Genomic DNA, 22,017 nt, shown 5'->3' with positions numbered 1-22,017 from the left:
TGCATTTAGAAGCAGGATGTTATGCAAAAATTGTCTGTTAATAAAAGTTTTACAGTGTGTTTTCTTCCCCTCTAAATCTCTAAATGTGTTTGCCAGTGGATCGACAACAATATTGACAACTAAAGACAGATTATAATTGCTAGTTTGCCAAGCCTTAAAACACCATTTATAGTAACATTTGCAATATTTTTAATCAACAACAACATTATCCTGCCCTATGGCCTGAATCCAAATTTACTTTTTGGGGGCCTGGCTTAATAATGGTTATTAAATTTAAACAAAAGTGAAAGGCTGGACTGTTGAGAAACATGAATTCTATGTCAAACAAGAAGAAAACTTTGCATTAATCAGATTATTTTTTTTTTAAAAAAGTATTGTATTATATTTAAACTAATTTAATAAAAGTAATATTTTGGGGGATTTTATTTGTAAATTAAACGTAATACTAGTATTTGTAGTTTTAATTTCTCGACCCTTATTTTGGCTCATGCTTTTATTTTGAAGGGCCCGGCCGGATATCCGTGTTTACTCTGGCTGCTCGCTCGCCGTTGGCTGGAGCTGCTGCTCAACCTGTGTGTTGATCGCTGTGTGGCTTATTAACACCCCGAGTTTATAATAAGCCGGGTTGGTTTCTCAGGGGACTCTTTATGACAGCAGACACAGCAACATAACGAGTATGTCCCGAGCTTCTGTTTGGCGTCGGAATTAAAGTGAGAGGCTTGTTTTTTTTTCCAAATGTAGCTTGTTAGCTAGCTGCGTCGCGTACAGTACACACACTGCCTTTTTGTTCTGCTCCTCTTTGGACAGCGTCTGCATGACAAATCATTACAAGGGTTAAGTACAGACTGGACGTAAAGACAGCGGCCGTTTTGTTGGGAAAACGTGTCAAGAATAATCCCCGGTTGTCAACCCCTCAGCCCCCGGGGCTAACCCCCGGTCACCGACCGAATTAATGGCCGGAAATCCGAGGAGGGGCGCCGGTCTCATCGGCTTGATGAAGGACGCCTTTCAGCCCCACCAGCAGCCTCTCCAGCCTCACCAACCTGCAGTGGTCGATAAGAAAATGGTGGAAAAATGCTGGAAACTCATGGATAAGGTATTGACAGTGTCTAGGGCAACAACACAAGTTATACACACATATTGTGTCTTATTGTCAAACATAAACAGCTCCACAGGCTTACTTTTTGATACTGATTTATGGTATTGAACCAACAAAACTGGGGTTACTTCAGTGTCCCTGATGCCTGATCTAATTGGAATCATTTCCAGTGAATTAGGTCACATAATTAGGGTCCCTGGGAGGACACTCTATATTTAGTATTTGACCACAAGAGGTGTATAAGGAAAAAGGCCGGGCTGCTGTGTCTTCATTGCTGCCACTTTATCTAAGTATTAGAAGGAGAGATGTTGAGACAAGGCAGCTCAGAGGGTTTTAATTTAAGACGGCAGGAGAAGGCAGAGAGACGGCATCAGATAAGACAGTGTAATAAACTGTGGCATGCATGTGTGCTGCCTGTAATGTGCAATGATGTGGCAGCTCTGTCTGTTGATGCCACTGACACCAGCGTTATAATTACTGCTTGATGTTGTGTATGTATAATGAGGATATGATTGTGTATTGTGATGTTTTTTGTAGGTTTGTCTGACTTTCTGACATTGTAAGTGCTTTATGTGCATACAGATATCAGATAATTGCACTTAATTACACATAATATATTGTACTGGTGAAGTAAAGCAAAGCTTTCTAGCAACAATAGTAGAAACAGACACTGACCCTGTTATAGCAGCTATAGAATCATAATACATACATACAGCATAGTGCAAGTATTTATATCGACCTGGTGCTGTGATAGAACTACTTTTGGGATTTAGCTTAGTCTGACCTAATGTTACCTAAAATATTGGTTACCAGGTTAAATTGAGGTCAAGGTAATGCCTGTGTGCATCATACGATGAAAACCAGAGAACAACAGAGCAGTATTAGATGTTTGTGTCACACATGAAGTCAGGAGGATTGCTCATATCTACCCGGCAGGTTGCTGAAACTGGTTTTTATTTAAATGGCCTTGTAGCCCTTTCATCAAGCACCACCTTCAGAACAAACAGATTTGACTCATGGCTCCACCTGGGCTGACATTTTAATCCTAGTGTGAGTCTCTGAGCCGTCCTGTTTTCTTTTTCCAGGTGGTGCGTTTGTGCCAGAACCCTAAGGTGGCTCTGAAGAACAGTCCGCCTTACATCCTGGACCTGCTGCCGGACACCTACCAGCACCTACGCACCATTCTGTCCAGATATGAGGGCAAAATGGAGATCCTGGGTGAAAACGAGTATTTCCGCGTGGTCATTGATAACCTGACCAACAAGACCAAGCAGACCATGAGCCTATTTAAAGAGGCGAAGGAAAGGATGTACGAGGAGAACTCGCAGCCCAGGTAAGGCACATGACCTGATCGACATGTTATCGTTTTCAGGATGCAACCAGAAAGAGAAGAAGCAGTGTAGCGGGGAAATGTTTGGATAACTGACAGATGGTGCAGATATGGAGCTAATCATTGTTTGTCTTGGCTGCCTATCAATGCAATAATCCAGTGAGATCTGATAAACAGGCAGAACTAGTGCAGACTGAAGTTATCTCTGTGTTGGGCATTGGGACATCTAAGCAATAATTTAGCCTGGATGTTTGTCTCTACTGTACAGACAGCAACTCTTAACACAGGTGTCGAGAGAGAGAGAACGGTTCTGGTCTCATTTCAATGTGAGAGATTTGAAGTGGCCTCATTTTGGAACACTGGTCTACACTGAGCTGGCAGTGGCTTGTTGACACACTTTGAGCACGTCTAACAGGTCATATATGTGCCGTTTATCAAAGAATTACAGAGAAGTGTCTCTTCATACTCTCTGTCACCACGTTAGCATCTTAACATTTTGCATTTTAAACACGAGCCGACCAGCCCTATGATCTGAAGTCAGACTCGGTGCATGTTTTAAACTGTCGCAATCGCATCTACTTCCTCTGTTTCTCAGAAAAACATTACTAAGCGAAAGTTCATCCTTCCTGTAACACACTGATTTTATCAAACGTTTCCTCTGCATCAACAACTTCTAGATTAGCAAATGTATCAGTCACACAGCGTTATTAGGAACCGATGCATCAGACTGTATTCAAATGCACACAGCTGTTAGGAGAACACAGAAGCTCTCAGAAGAAGCAGTGACAACAAATACAAGAGTTATTTCCCTTTTTTTAATCAAAGGTAATAAACATTATTATGAATTCCAGTGAACAAATATCTGACTGGTTTCTTTGGCTCTCTCCCTTCGTGTCCTCTGACTCAGGCGAAACCTGACCAAGCTGTCGCTGATCTTCAGTCACATGCTGGCTGAGCTAAAAGCCATCTTCCCCAATGGCCTATTTCAGGGGGACAACTTCAGGATTACCAAAGCTGATGCTGCTGAGTTTTGGAGGAGGTCATTTGGGGACAAGTGAGTTACAATGTTGTATAATATTAAAATAGCCAAAGACTCGCCAAAGATCGCATGTTTTATCTGTGCTCATAAACTCTGTCCTTCTTATGTAAATTACGTGTTTGCTTACGTTTGCACATCTGTACTTTCAGTTCTGTGCTTTTTTTTCTGGTTGGTTGGTTTTGAGAAAAAACTGCGTTTCTGTCTGCTCTCTCTCTCTCTCTCTCACTCTCTCTCACTCTCTCTCTTCCATACAGGACCATCGTGCCATGGAGGACGTTTCGCCAGGCCCTCCATGAGTTTCACCCCATCAGCTCAGGTCTGGAGGCCATGGCACTCAAATCCACCATTGACCTCACATGCAACGACTACATCACCGTCTTTGAGTTTGACATCTTCACCAGGCTCTTCCAGGTCAGCATGAGTCATGTTTCAGTCAAAGGCAAAAGACCTTTGAGAATTATACATTTAAATGTACACAATATTCAGCATTGTGTGTGGGTCCAGCCTTCGAAAACCATTTAAAAACAACGCAGACACACGCACGCACTGCTGACAGCTTGAGCAATTTGATCAATAAAATGTGATCTCGACACTTAAGCTGACAGGCAGTTGATTTCTGCAACATCATTGTGTGTTTTGTGCAGCCGTGGTCGTCTCTTTTGAGGAACTGGAACAGCCTGGCAGTCACGCACCCTGGGTACATGGCCTTCCTCACCTACGACGAGGTCAAGGCTCGACTGCACAGGTTCATACACAAACCCGGCAGGTAAGACTCATCTCACCAACATCCTTGCGTGCACCACAAACAAATCTGGTGCAGATCATATTGTTGCACAAGTGCTGCTGTGCGCCTGTCAGATTGTTGAGATTGCCGTCCTGTCTCTCAGCTACATCTTCAGACTGAGCTGCACTCGGCTGGGCCAGTGGGCAATCGGCTACGTGACGGCTGACGGGAACATCCTGCAGACCATCCCCCATAACAAACCGCTCTTCCAAGCCCTCATTGATGGATACAGAGAGGGATTGTGAGTCACGCTACAGCATAGTGTCATTGTGTTTCGTTTGAAGTAGGAAGTTCTGCATGGTTTTATTTGCTATAGATGGCGGTTAGCATCCCCCCCCCTAGTTTGGAGAAGCTGACAAGCAAATTAACAGTTGTGGGTGAAGTCACAACTTCTTACAAACACCAAAAACACACAGAATACATTATGACAGAGGTGCCCTGCAGTGAAAGGGGAAATGAAGCTGTCACATAGCTCTCCTACGTTGGTGTGTTTAAATAAAGGCAAAACATTGTGTTAACACACAGTTTAATTAATAGAGGGAGCAGTGGACCAGTGACTCTGGTGTTCCACGAGCTAAAATGACCCTCAGTGGAGGACATTTTGCTGCTAAACTCGTCCTCAGCGGTTCATTGCTCCTGCTAATGTCGGCTTCTCTGAACCGTCCTGGGCGTGCCGACCACCACTGGCTAAGAATACACACCTCACACAGCCACTCCGCTTAAAACAACCCAAATACTGACTGAATACTGACTTCTGTGTGTGTTTCTGTGGTCCTTCAGCTACCTTTTCCCAGATGGCCGTGCACAGAACCCAGACCTAACAGGGCTGTGTGAACCTTCTCCACAAGACCACATTAAAGTTACTCAGGTTTGGACTTGTTTGTTTCTGTTTCTGGTCAGACCTGCACTCACATGAGGGACGCTTATACAAAGTACACATGTACAACACTCACTCTGCCAACAGCAACATCCGGTACACAGCTGAGGAGATTTAAACTCTCACTGATGATGATAAATAATGCAGAATGCAACGTTTAACTGTCTCCTCCTCCTCTTCCTCCTCCTCTTCCTCCCCTGTAGGAGCAGTATGAGCTGTACTGTGAAATGGGCTCCACCTTCCAGCTTTGTAAGATCTGTGCAGAGAACGACAAGGACGTGAAGATCGAGCCGTGCAGACACCTGATGTGCACCTCCTGTCTGACTGCCTGGCAGGTGAGGAAGTGTTTTTTTTTTTTACTACAGATTCGTAGCAGCGCTGTAAATCCTGACATCCTCACAGTCTCTATTTTACTTGCTGCTATAAAGCGTCTCTTCTCTCACTTCCTCTTGTGTTCCTCCACCAGGAGTCGGAGGGTCAAGGCTGCCCATTTTGTCGCTGTGAAATTAAAGGCACGGAGCCCATCGTCGTGGACCCCTTCCACCCGAAGGCCAGCGGGGCCTCCTTCGCCGGTTTCCAGGGGTCCAGCAGAGCAGAAGCTACTGGCAACGACGAGGAAGAGGATGATCGGCTGGAGGACCAGCACTTGGTCATGAGCAGGCTGGCCTGCAGCAAGGTAACACGAGCGTTATATAGCACAGATAAAACCCTTATCCGTTGTGGTATGCAGCGACTTTACACATATACTTGCGGGCATGCAGGTGGAGCGGCCACCATCACCAGTGTCTCAGCTGCCTCCGGTGCCTCCACGGCTGGACCTGCTGCAACAGAGATCCCATAATGCACTGGGACAGGGAGCCACAGCCAAGGTGAATATAGGAAAGAGCAGGACTTATTTAGAGTTGGTTGAAAAATGATCACTTCCTCATGAGATACATTAAACTGAGGCTAATATGAATAACAAATTAGCGGGTATAATCTAAAGGAAGGTTTTCCTGTATAAGAAACCAGCAATGCTAGCATCTGTACAGGAAACCAAAAGGGGGAAAGTTTATGCTAATATCTTGTCAAATAATTTGGTTAGGAGAGACTGAACATCTCTAGACCTGTGAACCTGGTCCCCCATCTTTCCGACCATTTCCTTTTATTTGCTGAAAACACACCGGCTGACATGAAACCTGCACAGAGAGAACACAACCACGACAAACAGAGAAAGTATAATTTGACCACTTGATCACGCATTCTTCAAAATGATTAAGCTAACTCTCATAAGCACGTATTAAAGAGGAAGTCCTGCAGCTGGAAATCCAACAAACCTCCGCCTGAAAGTTTACAATGGTCCACTGTAACAGAGGGATTAAAGGTCACCAAATGTCTAATCCACTGCCACTTCTCAGCTAAACCCTCTCCAAGAAACACGTTTCTAAGTGGACGAGTTCGCCTCTATGTGGCGTCACGGCTGCTGGAAAGCAGCATGGAGGCCGGTGACTGCACAGCAGGGGGAAGTTGTACCCAGAAAAATCCAGATGTTAGTCAGATTGAGGTCCACTTCAGTACAGAAGCAGTCTAAAGCTTCTCATGTTGTGTCTTCACGTGTGTGCTAACTACCAACCTCTCCTTCCTCCATCCCAGATTGCAGCCACTCACAGAGACAAGCCTCTACCTCTGCCTCCGACCCTAAGAGATCTGCCCCCGCCTCCACCTCCGGAGCGACCCTCCCTGGTCGGCCAGGAGTCCAGACTCCAGAGGAGACCCCTGCCCTCCACTCCTGACCAGCCGGCCTGGGCAGCCAACTACATGGTCCCGCGACCTCCGACCAAGGCCCCATCAGCCTTGTCCTCCATCCCTCAGAGCAACGGAACCACCGGAGAGGGAAGCAAACCCCAGTCAGCAACCAACGCCGTGTACTGTCTGGCTGCAAGGTGTGGAGCTCTGTAGGCCTGGAGACCTGTCAGGACCTGAGTCCTGACCTGCACATTTGGTCCTTATTCTGTCAATACAAATGAAAAATAACACTCTGTCTACATTGGGTCAGGTCTCTGTCAGCGTCGGCGATGTCAAGTGCGGAGAAGCTGTCATCAGACAGCGAGGAGAACGAGTACATGAGTCCCACCTCCCTCCCGGCTTCAGGAGCCTCCTGGGTCATCACGGGCTCCTTGGTGCCTCCACCACCCAGCCAGGCAAACAACCACAACGACAGGTAAACAGAGAAACTACTAGAAACCTGCTGCAGCTCCCTGATCAACCATTGCTCTGCAGTCATCACGAGGCTCCATCAACCTTTATCCAAGACATCCACAGAGGCCCTTCTTCTACCTGCCTCCACCCTGAGGCCGGCAGCATTATTAGTCTAAATCTCCATCCCTCAAGGATCTCAGTACTGCTAGCATTTAGCTCCACACAAGCCCTTCCGACCCACCAATCCCACAAGGGTAGTTTGTGTATCTAATTAAGATCCCCAGCACCACCACCACCACCACCCATAAGTGCACAGGCACAGCCAGCTGTGTGGAGGGATTATATCTCCCAGCTGGGAATCCATCAGCAGGAGCTAGAGGAAGCAGCCTGAGACAGGGAGGCCTGTGTGTCTCCAGCAACACAGACTGAACTGTTTGATCAGCAGCAACCTTATTACTGTTAATCCTGCATTAGCTGTGCAGGATAAACAATGGTGAAAGGTACATAGCAGTAGGCAGAAACAATTTCACCTATATATTGCTGTGCAAAGGATTGTGGGTAAATTGTTCATCAGTTCTCATCACGGCTGCTACTGAGCTACATCTGGGCCATTTCACTAACCTGCAGCCCAGGTACTGCACTGACCTATACTCTCCATGTCCAGCAGGGGGCTCTGCTGCCTAACCATTTTAATGTCCTAAATGCAGAACTGCCTTTTATCTGCTATTTGCACCTCCTTTAATAATTTAAAGGAGATGACGCACACGCAGTGCTGGAGGAGCTTTGATGAAATGATGCCGGCGTAGGTTTTTATTTTCCTGTATGTCTTCACAGTGAGGTCGGGGACAGCGACAGCGAGGATCCTCAGGTTTATGAGTCCATGTGTAACATCCAGAGCCAGGCTGGTTCCTTTGAGGAACACACCCAGGCTTCTGACCTCGGTAACGTTGTCCGCAGGATTATGTTTGGAAACGTTTTTTTTTTTTCCTCCTCCTGTATCCATCACTGTGACGTTTGTTTGTTTTTTTCAGACCACCCTCAATATTCAGCCAAGGACAAAAAGGAGGACGCCAGCGTGGAGGATGTTTACGAGTACGACTGTCCCAGGCCGGTAGTCCCTCCCGCCCCCACCAGAAGAACCCTGTCAGAGATCAGCGGCCCCTCCACAGCCTTCAGCAATCTCAGTGTTGACGGTGCAGTAGAAGCCAGTACGTTATCAGAGCAGCTTTTTAAACAGTCCTCCGTCGGTGCTGTGCAGCATTCATGTTCATCTCCTCTCTTTGTGTGTGTGTTTCCAGGTATGTTCACAGCAGGTGTCGACCCTGAACGCCCCCCCAAACCTCTCCCACGTCGAGCCAACTCTGACCGACGGCCTCGGCCGATGAACCGGGAGTTTCATTCACCGTTGCCAGACCTCCCTGGTCCTTCCTCTGCTGCCTCCTCCTCCTCCTCCTCCTCCTCCCATCCTCCCACTCCTCCTCCTCCTCTTCCTCCTCCCCCTGCTGCTACTGCTGCTGCTGCTGCTGCCGCCGCCACCACCGCCGCTGCTGCTTCTGGTGGAAGCCCGGCTCTCAACGGGGAGATTGAATGCCTGATGTCCCAAGGCTATTCCATCCAGGACATCCAGAAAGCCCTGATGATCGCCCAGAACAACCTCGAGACGGCCAAGAACATCCTGCGCGAGTTCGTCTCCATCCCCTCCACGGCACACATCGCCACATAGTCGCCTCCAGCTGGTCACAGCTCACACATCCTCTCATCTTCGCCTCTTCATCTCCACTTTGTGCCATGTTCATGAATAAGTATCACCAAGCACTTTCCTGCAGGGCCGAAAGGTTTTACTCTGAGCAGGAGGTGCTGCGGTCATCTCATATCAGATCAGGGCATCCAAAGTCAAATAATCTGCATCAGGTGTTGTTTGGATCACGTTGGCTGACGGCGAAGCCTTAAAAAAAAATGCTTCGATATGATCTGAACGCAGCACACGCAGAATAAAAGCCTTTAAAGTCAGCTCTCCGTAGCCAAGCTTTGACCCTGCTGTCCTCTGCTGAGGTGGACTCGTTTCCGTGGCGGTGTTCCCCTCCAGTCCCCCCCCCCCCCCCTCCCCGCGTGCTCATTAAGCTACTCTGCTCAGCAGTGGGACCCTGTGGAGCACTAAGTTCGGTGTTTTACGGGCTTCTTCGCAGACCGTGACGTACGAAGACGAGCTCGGTCGGTTAACTCTGTGTGCTCACGCTGATGAATGTGAACGTTCAGTCTCGGTGCAGTATCGCAGGGCTTCATGTCGTACGCGTCGCTGTTGGCTCGCTCCGTTTCGATGGTATTTCGACAACATGACTCTTGTTAGCTCCGCTCCTGGTTCAGTGATGGTTCTATAATAAGTTTAATGTTTAAGTACTCTCATAACGTGTCGTGCTGTGTGTAGTACTAACAACGGCTGAATTCAGTTCATTTTAACGCCACGATGTGTCTGATGGTCTCACACTGACGCCTGGTTCATTATGTAGACTTTTATAGACTTTTCGTTAACCCTGTTGGGACGTTTTTTTAACACTTTGCATCACTTTGTACCCAGAGCTAACGCTTCCCTGGGTTCACTGAAGACGCATCGATTGAAGGCATTCACACTAAGCAAAAAGCTAAAGGTGGCGTGTTGTCATGTGGACTCAGGTACGCCAACATATTACACACACACTCCCTCCATCCCGACACACACATTCCAGTTCCACCGGCATTAGATTTACTTCGACGTTTGATATTTTTCAATAACATTTGTGGTGATTCCTCGAGCCCCGGTTCTCAGTAATCTGTTACATGTATTATTTCAGTCACTCAGCGGGTCATGAAACTGAAACAGGAAGCAGGAATTCAACCTTAAAAGGTCAAAAAATGACTCTTAGTCCGCAGTTTAGTTTTGTTTAGTAGTGTTCTGATGGAAGAAAACTGGATGTTTGAGCAGGTCAAATTTGATTTTACAAGTATGTATGTATTTAACAAGTCGAAGGAGATTATGAGCAGAAATAGATGCAAAGCATTCTGGGCCTGCTGCACACAACGCTGACATTTATAATCACTTTGACCAGATTCAAATCGACCAAACTTCACAGACAGAAAGTGTCGTTTAATCTTGCAGAGCACACCACGACAGACACATGGTTTTTCCTTTTCAAAATAAAAGCTCGACTTATGATTCCTGCAGTAATCTGTAAATGTGCCTTCTGTAAGTCATGCCAAACCAAAATAACTCCACATTACATGTAAGCTACAGTCCGATCTTCACCTGTCGTCCTCATGGGGTGATTCAGTTTGACTGAACACGTCAGACCACATAAGGACTACAAGTATAGTGTAAAAAGATGTGCGGAAAATCAGCTGTTCTGTCTTAATTTCGTTTAATTTGATACTTTAACATATAAAACTCTATACAGTCAACATCCGCGCCCTCTGGTGGACAACATGTGTAATGACAAAATTATTTAGCACATATTTTTGTCTGTTTTTTGGCTCTTTCAGTCCTAGAAGAAAGAACAAAGAAAACATTGACGTAAATAATAAAAAAAAAAAAGAGTCATTTTTCCGTCTCACAGCAGAGACCTTACAGCTTTATCTCCCACAAACCCAAAGCATTTAGCAGCTGTCGCCCCCTCCCTTTATTAAGAGATGGAGAATGTGTCGCCTGAACTCGTCGTGTTCGAACGCTCCAAACGGGGACTGAACTCCCTGAATGTGCCGATGTGTGAGGATGATACACTTGAATCACTGCCAGAGGCCGCGCTGTCTCCCCCGCTCAGCCGGTGTGTTGGTTCAGATCCACAGACTAATGATGTATGTGAGCGTGTGTGTGTGTGTGTGTGTGTGTGTGTTATTAACATATTACAGTAACTCGCCTTTTCTGACAGGAACTTGTCTACTAAAAAAAAGTCTTCATTGCTTTGTTATTGCCAGTGTAGATATGATTTTATTTATTGTCTTTTTAATATCCTCAGCATTCGTTGTGTTGCAATGTTTTCATGCCTAAGCCATTAAGATTTTTAATTAAACTGTATTTTCTTTAACATTTGATCTGTGTGGTCTGTTTTTCAGTATTTTATGTAGATATATATTTCACAGGTTGATTCATGTGGGTTAAGCTGAAGTCGTTTTTCCACTTGATGAATGTAAATTCAAGACTGTCCACCAACGCCTGGAGGAAATATCTGCTGAATGCTCCACTACACTCACCAGCTGTTGGATAACTTTGGTTTCTGTTTACGGGCTGATAGACCTTTTATCAGAGCTCCACATCGAGGAACTGAAAAATAAGCAGAAGACATTAAAGTAGGAAAACAAAACGACCAAATAAATGAGGCAGAAATATGACACAGACGGCAGCCAGAGGAATGCTGGGAAAAGGTTTTTTTTTGTGTCCAAAATAGGATCGTATGGGACAAAGGACAGCGCTCCATTTCAGCATAAAACCTGAATCCTCTCTTTGAGGCACGGCGGTGGTAGTATCATGGTTTGGGTCTTTTTTTGCCATCATTAATGGAGCAATCAGTAAATACTGAAGAAAGAAAGGTCACAACGTCTGACTGAGAGCTCGAATGTCGAGAGGAAACAGGTTAATAATCCCAAACACAGGAAAATCTAGAAACAAAAGAATTTAACATGTTAATGTTTCAAAAATCCTGATCGTAATCTACTACTAAAAGCAGTTCACATGAGAAAAATCCACCCAGATAAATGATTCTAGAACATCTCAGGCTTTAACGCCTGCATCCAGGTAGAGAAATGTGCATCACTGGTAAAAAAAGTGTTTCTTAATCTCAGGGATTATCGGGTTGTCGTCAGCTGGAGGCTTCGCACCGAACGACGGGCTGATTTGTTTTGCAGCCAGACGGGGGAAGCTGCGAGCTGACGCTGCCTGAATTCGTTGCAGATGTGAGCTGCGTTTCCAGACTCCAGCTGGAAACCTGAGCTACCGTTGGAGTCGTTTCCAGCTCGTGCTGACAGCGGTTTGGAGGCTGCAGTCCTTCCTGTCTTCTCACCGTGGGACTGAGCAGCGTTAATGCTCTGAGTTGTTGTGGTGGTTCATATATTTATCCCGGAGGCTCTCTGCACAAATAATGATAGAAGAAACAGCTTCTCTCTTTAAATGAAACTTTTATTTGGCTTTTTTTTTTTTGCAAAAAAAAATATATATATAAAAAAAAGGCAAGCATCAAAGAATCACGTGTACTTAATTTACACACACTTAGGAAAAAAAGAACTGAAATGCAATGTTCAAACTTGTTTTACCACCAAAAAGAGATCAAAACAAAAGATGTGGATCCAGTCAGGACTTTTATCTAAAACCTGCTGCGACCTGGATGATTCTAAATTTCAACAACTCAGCGGTGGAGAGGAGAAAAAAACAAAAAACACTACTGTATTAACATTGCAAGTCATCAGGGCTTTTACCAAACGCATCTTTTAACAATAAAACACACAGTGAGACGTATTCACAACAAGAGCGTCTGTGTTTTGGCATGTTTTGGCGGCAGACCAGCTTCAGTTTGAGCCTCATTTATTGTAATTACACCCGAGTCACAGAGCCGAAGGATCCACCTTTGAGAAACCCAGACGGCCATTTACACACTCTGACCTGATAGATCCCTGATCTCCTTAAAGTCTCTGGAACAAAAGAAAACTGGACGACATCATTTTGTACAACGAAGAAATGTGTCGTTTGTGTATTTTTAGGTGATAAATTCTGGTTTAAAGTCAACAAATGAGAAAAGAGGAAAAAAAGAGCTGCTAGCACGTAGCAGTTAGCATGCGGGAAGATGATAATGTTGATGTTTTCAAAAACACTTTTTGACCTTGACTGTGACACAGGGGGTCGCTCAGCTCTGTGACTTTTACATAAATTTGACATTAAAACAAAAACTTTAAACTTGCTTCAGTTGGGCAAATCTATCACAGTGATCATCAGGTTAATTTTGAAGCTGCACCAAGTATGCATTAAAAACACAGGGGACACTTATTCAGCGCGCTCTCTCTCTCAGTGGAAACAACGAAAACACAAAGAAAAATGTTCAGTGTATGATGCATTCTCAAACAACAGGCACAGCAGATCACCGACCTTCAACCTGTTCACACTCAGTAACAGTCCAAGGCCTCCACTAGCAGGTCTGTACACGACACGTATTTACAAACAGTACAGTTCGACAGCAGTTTGCAAAATAAAACAACAAAAAACCCAAAAGGCCGCCAGTGTGTCGTAAAAAGAATCATTACTGTGGTCATAATCCTGGAGGAAAAGCCTCACTTTGCAACTTTTGGTTGATTTCTACAAATTCTGGACACACACACGCGTGTGCGCACACACACACACACACACTGGCGAACCACGTCTCAGTATGACGGAACAAATGAAGTCACGTGTTCGTCCTACAAAGCTCCACCTGGAGCCACGAACACGGATCAACGCGTGCACGGCCCGGACGCTGCCATGAAATGAAAATCTGAGTGCCAAAATATTTTAAATAACAAAATATATATAATATATACACTTTCATTGAAAAGAAACAAACACACACACACACTGAACAATTTGAGGAAATCGTACAAAAACAAATGAACGTTGAGGAATCGAACATTCGTTCAAAAAGGACGTCTGTACATACATACCCGTGTGTGTGTGTGGAAATGTAGTCAATACTGCTGAGAACAAAGCATGATGGGAAGGAATGTCCAGACTGTGAGGTGGTGTTACCCTGCAGCATCTCCACCCACACACACACACACAGGCCGCTGGCTTTGTGTGTCCTCCTGCTGCACATCACTGCTGATCCACCAAGAGCTTCACTGGAGAGAGAGAGGAGAGCGTCAGCTACACACACAGATTCCACAGCTCTACACATGATGATGATGATGATGATGATGATTTAACCGTTTACAGTCCTTTACAGTCAGGACGTGCAGCTGTGGTGTTTATGTCGCTTCAGTGACAGACACCAGAAGGTCTGAAACAGATGCTACGAGTGTGCGACTGTCCACGCTTCACACTTTAATGCCCGGTTCACACTGTGCGATTTTGGGCTGTCGCAGATGAAAGACGAGCATCGTAGGAGAATCGTGGAGATATCTCTGGTCGTGGTTCTAAATCGGCGGTCTTACGTCGCACTGTGAGGCAGCTTCCACGACGGCCGTTGTCAGCGTCTTGCGACCAAAGATAAGCCGAGATAAAATTCTAGCGTTGTGTCAGAAATTTAGGACGACTGACTCACAGTGTGACAGCTGCTACGACCTGTCACCCCGCATCCACACCTTCCTCCTCCTCGCATGTTGACATGATCGTCTGCGATTCAGTGAATGGTCATCGTACAATCTGCACGCATCAAACTTGACGTCGTACCAAAGTTTATTAGATTCATGTCATGTAGTGTGTCACAGTGTAGAAAGGCCATAACACAACCAGGCCTTAAAGCAGGACATAAAATGAGGCGCTGCACATCACCTCCACGGTGACGCTGCTTGTCGCATGTCACAGACCGATTAACCAGGGATCAATAGCGGCATTTCTGGTATGTTCCCTTTGCAAATAACATTTCAACAAAGGGTTCACATCAGTTTTGTTTGATTAAAACAACCTCTGGTGCAAATGCTTCGAGTGCTGAGTGTGCATCAATTCATCCTCCTTTAAGTTCCATGCTAGGCTTTGTGCTAAGCTAGCTGCTCACTCCAGCCTCTAAAAAAAGGCTAAAGAAATGCAGCTAATTTAGCGTCACAGAGCCACAGATAACACTTTAGAAAGCCACCACCAGAATATACTACACCCTCTGCGCTGCCATGGATATGGATGGATGTTCTCCACCCCTTTGTACATTGATCCACATCCACAGCGACGACAGTTACCTGCTCACTGGGGCCCTTTTTGTCTCCGTTGACAGCCTTTAAGAGGACGGCTTCCTCGTTCTTTGCGTTGTTCTTCATCTCCACAACAATGTCATCTTTGGTGGTCTTCTCTTTGGTGCTGATGACACAAAAACAAAACAACACCAAGGTAACTGCAGCAGGAGTGACAAAATCTCACAGGTTAAAGTTCAAAAGAAAGAAGAGAAAGAAAGCATCCAATCAAGCAGAATCAGATCTGGAATTTCCTGATGGACTTTGAATGTCTCATCGGTTTTCAGTTGATGTGTAGAGTAGTGTGAGTGTGCAGAGAAGTTCTCTTTACTTCATAACCGTATAGTGTGTATACAAACGGACAGTATAACAGCTTCCTATACATACAGCCAAATCCTGTGGATCGCCCCCTTGTGGCTGGCTGTAGTAGTGAACTAAGAACAGGAAGTACTCCTCAAAGACGGTTGTTAGCTACTTTTTAATCACACTGATGGGTGTTTAAATGATCTCTTCTTTCCCCAATCATTCATCTTTAATTAGTTAATGTTGTGGTCAGTAGGAGGAGCAGCCATGCTGCTGGCTTGATGTAGAAGTGGGTGGAAACTAGGGGTGTAAGAAAAAATCGATTCTGTGAAATATCGCGATATTTTATTTGGAGATACTGGTATCGATTTAAGTGTAAGAATGTGAGATACAGTTGCATTGTGCAATGTTCTTATAACTAAACATTTTGTTCTTGTGAAAGATACATTACTAGTATTCAGATGAGGCTTTCCAAACAAGCTTCCATACTCTTAAAAATATATATAAAATCGCAATATATACCGTCTTTGTTCCAGCATCGGGATATATCGTATATTGTATTGTATCGTGACATGTGTATCGTGATATGTATCGTATCGCCAGATTCTTGCCAATACACAGCCCTAATGGAAACCATGCGCAGACTTTGGTTCCAAGATGGCGTCTTTTTCCAACATGGCAGCACCCATAAGTAAGATATTTTGGCCATATTTTGAACAACAGGCAGAGATGGAAACTCATATCTATGATTATAGTGTTTCCAGTATACATCTGTGTATCCTGCAGATATTCCCTGTTGACAACAAGGAGAATAAAACTTACATCTCCTGCTTGCCTGAGCGTCCACAGGGAATCTTTCCCTTCTTGTGCAGGAAGTAGACGACGCTGCCGAGGACGGCCAGCACCAGCAGACACAGTATGATCACAACTATGATCACCCCGCTGCCCTCCGCTACACAAACACACAGAAAGACAAATTACATGTTAGCGTCAACCCAAAGTCTCAGAGCTGACACTCTGACCGGTAATAAATTGATTGAAGCAGCAAAAAAAAAGAAAAAAGGAGCGTTCACAGAAGAAGGTCGCAGCTCTGTGAACATGTGGAGAACCACTCTGCCTGTGAAAACAGTTACAGCCGGTGTCTGATGTCCTGATGTGTGATGGTGGAGGAGATCTTGGAAAAATGACCCAAACAGTTTCAGCTGCTGCTGCCACTCTGGTTTTCTTAACTCTAGTTCCGCTCTAGTTTTCTTACCTTCATATCCTGCACAGCTAAAAGACTGGAGCACTATACAGTGTAGTGTTTAGGGCCCTTTGCTACCAAGTAGCTTATTTAACAAACTTTTCTTTCTAATGCATAAGAAATAATAATCTGAGCGTGAAATTACGGCTGTTTTATCTGCCAAGAAGAACGGCGGGACACAAATGTCATTTATTTTGCTCAGCATGTGTGACCCGCCGCCCTAATGACTGACTTCATTTGAATGACATTAACCGTCCAGAATGTAAAGAGCTGCAGTTAAACTTTTACAGTTCGACTAATGATTGAACAAGGAAGAAAAACAAACACTTTCTCCGTCCTACACCACGTCAGTTAAAGGTCGGGTAGGAGATTTCATTCTGATGCACATTTTGTTAAATTAGTGTAACTGCTCTTTACAATCCGATAGCAACCGATTAGTTCGGCAGTTTCACATTAAAACGAAGAATATGAATCATCTGTGGAAGCTATAAAACGCTAAAAACATCAGCCAATCCTCCGGGTGGACCCTGCTCGGAGTATTGGCTGGTTGTCACTCTCTTCCTGCTCTGCGCGCACCAGAGAGGTACGTGCATGATGGCCGAAGTCACAGACCGCAGCTCGTCTTCAGGTAATGCTCGTCCATGTGATTGGGAGGCGTGGCTTCAGGGTGAGCTCCGAGAGAAAGGGGCGTGTGTTTACTTTGGAAATCTGGCTGACTCTCACTGAGTTTTCAAAATCTCCTACCCTACCTTTAAATTCCTCTGATGCTGGAATAGAGAGGTGCACCATGGGAAAAATGACATGAGACACACAATCACTTGAGTTGTACCATCATTTCTGTATATGATTGTCTTTGGAAAACCTGATAACCAAATGTAATTTTCACCTCTTAACACTTTTTATGGCAAACTTTCGGCCATGTTGGCAACAAAAATCTGTAAGACTCATCTAAAGACAGATATTTATTCACCTCCATGAGGAGATGTGATAAAAAGAAACCAATTTAAAAAGCACGTTACAGCAAACTACACATTTCTTCTTCTTTAAATTTAACACGTGTGAATAATGGCACAATTCAAACATAACATTGACACCATGCAGCCCACACAACGGACACCTCAAGGTAAATTCCAAGTTGTGCAGCACATCAGTTCTGCATCAACCCTCAGAGACAGTTTGAATTGTACACTCAGGATGCAGGAGATGACGATACAGACACACAGATAGACGAGGTGATGCAAAAAAGAAGAAGAAAGACGATCATTGGAGCAGCAACAGTATGACGCTGAGGGTGTGACATCATCACAAATATCTGTGTGGTTTATTATAATGGATTTTGTGATGTTAAGGGGGCCACATTTTTAATATTACATTAAATAAAACGCATCACAAAAATCAGATTAGTGTTTTTTAAGCACGATAAATATGTAGTAACTTCTTTCATGGTGCTGGGCGGCAGTTTTTTTTGTCATTTATTCTCAGTGTCTGGACGGCCTGAGAGATAAGTACTACCTCTAATAAACTCGGGAAAAAACAACCACACTTTTATTTCCAGTGAGACATACTTCACTCCTGTTGTCTCTCTATGGGTGGCTGTCTACTCCCTGCAGGCCTGTGAGGGTTTAATTACCTGCTAATTTTCCTTGTACGAAAAAAAAAACTATAAAACAGAAGGACTGTCTGGAAACTCAGTAAAAGTGTGTTATTTTAAAAATCCTGGGACAAACAAATACTGTTGTTTTTTCCAGCTGCTGTGCAGTGTTTTGGTCCAAGCATCATTCTGTAGTACATTCTGTATTTTGTGGGTCTTTATCAAACAGAATATTTAATACGCCTGCAGGCGATCCCAAATATCTGCCAGCAAACCAAAGGCGGCCCTGCTGTGGAGTCCCTGTATATATATATATATATATATATATACATATCTGTATATAATCAATAATACACGTACTCCTCCAACCCTTCATTGTCACACACAGAACTTCAGTGGAAAAGCGTGAACAGTGAGACAGAGGACAGAGGTCTTTGAGTTAGACGTGCTCGGAGGTCGGGCGGCAATCTTACCAGGAGAGAAGGGAGCAGTTGTGGTGACTCTGGGAACTGTGAACAAGTAGAACCATCAGTTTACACACACACACACTGTCACATTAAATCAGCAGCTTTTTCATTCTAAACCCTCTCTCTCTCCTTATTTGTGAGGGAATCTGAGCACTGCTTTAAAACAGAATATTCAAAACCGCCAAAACCAAAATATTTGTTGGCTAGTTTTAGTGCAGCACCTGGACGGTGGAGGAGGAAACACACCTCGTCACATCTTCAGTCAGTGACACCATGGCCCCGTTCACACTGGAGAAAGTCATTCCAGCTAGAGTAGGATTGAGCCCAGACAGCCTTTAAGCTGGATGCGTTCAGACCTATTTTCAAATCTGGCTAGCACACACTTGTGTCCGCACTCAATCCGGCTTCATCCAGTTTGCTGTCCTCCAAACCACTAGGTGGCGCCTCGTAATATACAGAGTCCTTTCACGCCGCGGTAGGACCGCGCGTGCGCATGCGTCGTGCGTTTTTTTGCCCCGTGTCACGCCCCGTGAACCGGAAGTAGCACATCGCTAACCGAAAGTAGCATGTCGCTAACCGGAATCGCTCGCCACATTTGCGTTCACACCTGAGCCACATTTGAGCCAATCTGACAAAGTTTGATTGAAATCAAACTGGATACAGCCGGATTCGAGGTGTTCACACTCAGAAAAAAACACATCTGGATTGAGCTGGATGTGGCAGAATCCTGCTTAAGCCACATTTCTTTCCCCAGTGTGAACGGGGTACAAGTGTCTCTGGATTTAATCATCTCCAGTGGAAGAACGAGCTCCATACATTGCAATATAGTGAAGGTGGTGGAAGGATGAAGAATTTCATGTTTGTCTGACCACTCAACACACACTAACACTTGCAGATGTCTGCCAGCATGTTTGACAGTAGTTTGTCTATTATTAGCTCCATATAGCAGCTGAAAGTACACATAAGAAATGCAGTGACATGTCACAGCTGTTGGGCTAAGTGCACATCAGGAAACAGCTGATGTGCTGATGGGACATTGTTACAATAGTTGGGAATCGTTGCATCGCAGCGATACCATCACGTCTCTTAGAGGCAAATGTCTGCTATATAAAGACGTGTTGTTGCATGAAAGGAATGTTACAGTTATGGGTTCAATGCTGGTGCATGTATCAGTGCTGGGGGGGCAGACAGTGGGTTAAAACATGTTCTCTGGCCTTCGACCAAGAGCGTGATAACTGCTTCAACAGCTATGAAGCAGAGTTACAAGCAGATTCTGCCGCCTTGATGGCTTTCCCCCTCACTACACCTGTGTTAGGTAGCATCACGGCTGACATTCCCACGTTGACACAAAAACATGACAGATACAAAATGGAAGCCAGGTCTGTGGAGCCTCAGGAGGAAACACCTCATCAACTGACAGAGCACAGACAGTAAATAACAGAGACACGAGCTTCTGTGACGCCACCTGTAAGTTTGGCAGGAGGCTTGCAGTGTCAGTCGGCACCGGCCTGTGGTCACACCCATAATTATGCATAAATAAGTCCCAACATGAGTATAATTCTGCTGTAAAGTTGGACATTTTAACACGGGAGTTAATGGGGATTGACTCACTCTTGGAGCCAGCCCCTAGAGGCTTTAGGGTGAACTGCAATTACGTCTACATGGGCTTCACGTCTCAGCCCTGGAGGTTTCCACTTGGGTGTGACCAGGTACATCTCTAGCTTTCTGCTTTAATCCCACAGACTTAGTAGAATATGACCATAAATGTACTAAAATATATTTATTATATTTCGTTTTTATAGTAAGTAGTGTAAAATGGGCACCAAACTTAATGGGGACTCAGTATGAGACAAGCTCACGATGGTGGTCATTAATTAGACTTCAAAAGCAAAATATGTTTTCCGTTACCGCCTGTGAGAGAAACCTCCTTCCTATCGTTACCCACTGCTTAATTAACCAGGAGACAAATATTGTGTAAGAGCTGGGGCACCTTCAGTAACAGTCAAGTCACGCTGGAATTAAACAGGCTACAAGATGAAAGAAAAAAAAACTGGTTTGGGCCTTTCACATAACAGGAAGGAGTTTTCTAAATGAACGCCTAGAAGCAAATGTTGTTGAACATACAGTTCATAATTTAACTCGGATAAGAGAGAAGAGGAGGGGGGGGGGGTTCTTACTGGCTTTGATGCTGAAAGCTTTGACTTCAGTGCCCATGTCGTTGGAAGCGTTGCACTGAGCGCTGATGTCCGAGGTGACTTTGACCGACACCACGCTGTGAGTCACGTGCTCGTTCGCCTTGGTCTCAACTTCTTGCCAGCTCTGTGGAGACACACAAACACTTATATGATCTGAAAAGCTGCAGTTTCCACTGGTCTGTCTGTAAAATATCTGAATATATTGATTAATTAACCATGGACAATTAATCAGATCGTAGATGTAGTACACAACAGCAATAATATTTCTAACTTTACAACTAAAAACAGAGCATCTAAAGCTTTTGGTCATACAGTGTGTGTCCATTTCAACACAATACAACAGCCAAGAAACATCAGAGAAAGAAGTCCTTGTGATGATGTGCATGAGCTTTCGGGCAAAAAGGAGAAATGAAAGGTTATCTGCATCCGTGAGAAGAATAGACAGAAGGCGGAGGAGGTTCATAACAGCGCCCACGCTCAACTCCATCACTGATGCCAGAATAAAGACGCAAACAAACACTAATACAACAGTAAGAAGTCTTTGAGAGGAGCTTAAAGCTGTCGAAAATGAACGACAGGCGTGTTCAAAAGTACTGTTAAATACTGCAGAATGAAAGGTACAGTACCTGGCTGCCGACGATGTTCCAGGAGATGCTGGGCAGTGGATGACCCTGAGCCTCACAGCTCAGATTCACCATCCTGCCGGTCGCCTCCTCCAGCTGGGTTTCCTGCTCCACGCCGACCAGCTGGGGACTTCCTAGACGCACACAGAGAGAGAAACAAAAAAGGAATTTGTCAAAATTTATATTATATTTATTGCTCTGGCAAATAGGAACCTAACACTTCCTGCCAAGATGTTTCACATTAAAAGAGGCTTGAAAGGGAACAATGTTCTGTTGATGACCAAGAAAAGGCCTTATATTTAAGACACTGCAGTACTCAGTACTTTGACAAACTTTTGCACCACAACTCCAGAACAGTCTTTTTCTCCTCACTACAAATGTATTTTAGTTTGAAGCTTCCTTTTACAACTAGCAGATTT

At 44.7% G+C, this 22,017-nt stretch overlaps 2 protein-coding genes across 4 annotated transcripts in view; one reads left to right on the top strand and one right to left on the bottom strand.

The window, feature by feature from the left end:
* Positions 1 to 547: 547 nt before the first annotated feature.
* On the top strand, positions 548 to 11,367 carry LOC114445731 (E3 ubiquitin-protein ligase CBL-like). Of its 3 annotated transcripts, none has more exons than XM_028420901.1 (15): positions 548 to 1,096; positions 2,185 to 2,432; positions 3,337 to 3,483; positions 3,723 to 3,879; positions 4,113 to 4,234; positions 4,356 to 4,493; positions 5,033 to 5,120; positions 5,333 to 5,464; positions 5,596 to 5,805; positions 5,891 to 5,998; positions 6,762 to 7,051; positions 7,165 to 7,328; positions 8,138 to 8,248; positions 8,339 to 8,515; positions 8,606 to 11,367. In XM_028420901.1, the coding sequence occupies exons 1-15, from the start codon at positions 953 to 955 to the stop codon at positions 9,028 to 9,030; spliced, it is 2,661 nt and encodes an 886-aa protein (XP_028276702.1). In that variant the 5' UTR covers positions 548 to 952; the 3' UTR covers positions 9,031 to 11,367. The 3 variants fall into 3 exon arrangements, with proteins under 3 accessions (XP_028276702.1, XP_028276703.1, XP_028276704.1); XM_028420902.1 differs by having other exon boundaries at positions 7,165 to 7,329; positions 8,142 to 8,248; XM_028420903.1 differs by lacking the exon at positions 5,891 to 5,998.
* Positions 11,368 to 12,507: 1,140 nt separating this feature from the next.
* The window catches only part of mcama (melanoma cell adhesion molecule a), a 42,483-nt gene continuing 32,973 nt past the window's right edge, over positions 12,508 to 22,017 (bottom strand). The window contains exons 14-19 of the mRNA XM_028420904.1: positions 21,602 to 21,732; positions 20,958 to 21,099; positions 18,787 to 18,822; positions 16,302 to 16,431; positions 15,186 to 15,303; positions 12,508 to 14,135 (exon numbers count right to left, since the gene is read on the bottom strand). Coding sequence (XP_028276705.1) covers positions 14,133 to 14,135; positions 15,186 to 15,303; positions 16,302 to 16,431; positions 18,787 to 18,822; positions 20,958 to 21,099; positions 21,602 to 21,732 — 560 coding nt within the window. The 3' untranslated portion in view covers positions 12,508 to 14,132. The remainder of the gene's footprint in view (positions 14,136 to 15,185; positions 15,304 to 16,301; positions 16,432 to 18,786; positions 18,823 to 20,957; positions 21,100 to 21,601; positions 21,733 to 22,017) is intronic.

Source organism: Parambassis ranga, chromosome 14 (genome assembly GCF_900634625.1).
Source record: "Parambassis ranga chromosome 14, fParRan2.1, whole genome shotgun sequence".
Taxonomy (NCBI): Eukaryota; Metazoa; Chordata; class Actinopteri; family Ambassidae; genus Parambassis; species Parambassis ranga.
Note: the sequence above shows the minus strand (reverse complement) of the source record. Positions and strands in the feature narration are given on the sequence as shown.

Coding starts and splice junctions, on each gene's coding strand:
- LOC114445731 (XM_028420901.1), top strand. CDS start 953: ATGGCCGGAAATCCGAGGAGGGGCGCCGGTCTCATCGGCTTGATGAAG. Junction 1,097..2,184: donor GCTGGAAACTCATGGATAAG/GTATTGACAGTG, acceptor TTCTTTTTCCAG/GTGGTGCGTTTGTGCCAGAA. Junction 3,880..4,112: donor TCTTCACCAGGCTCTTCCAG/GTCAGCATGAGT, acceptor TGTTTTGTGCAG/CCGTGGTCGTCTCTTTTGAG.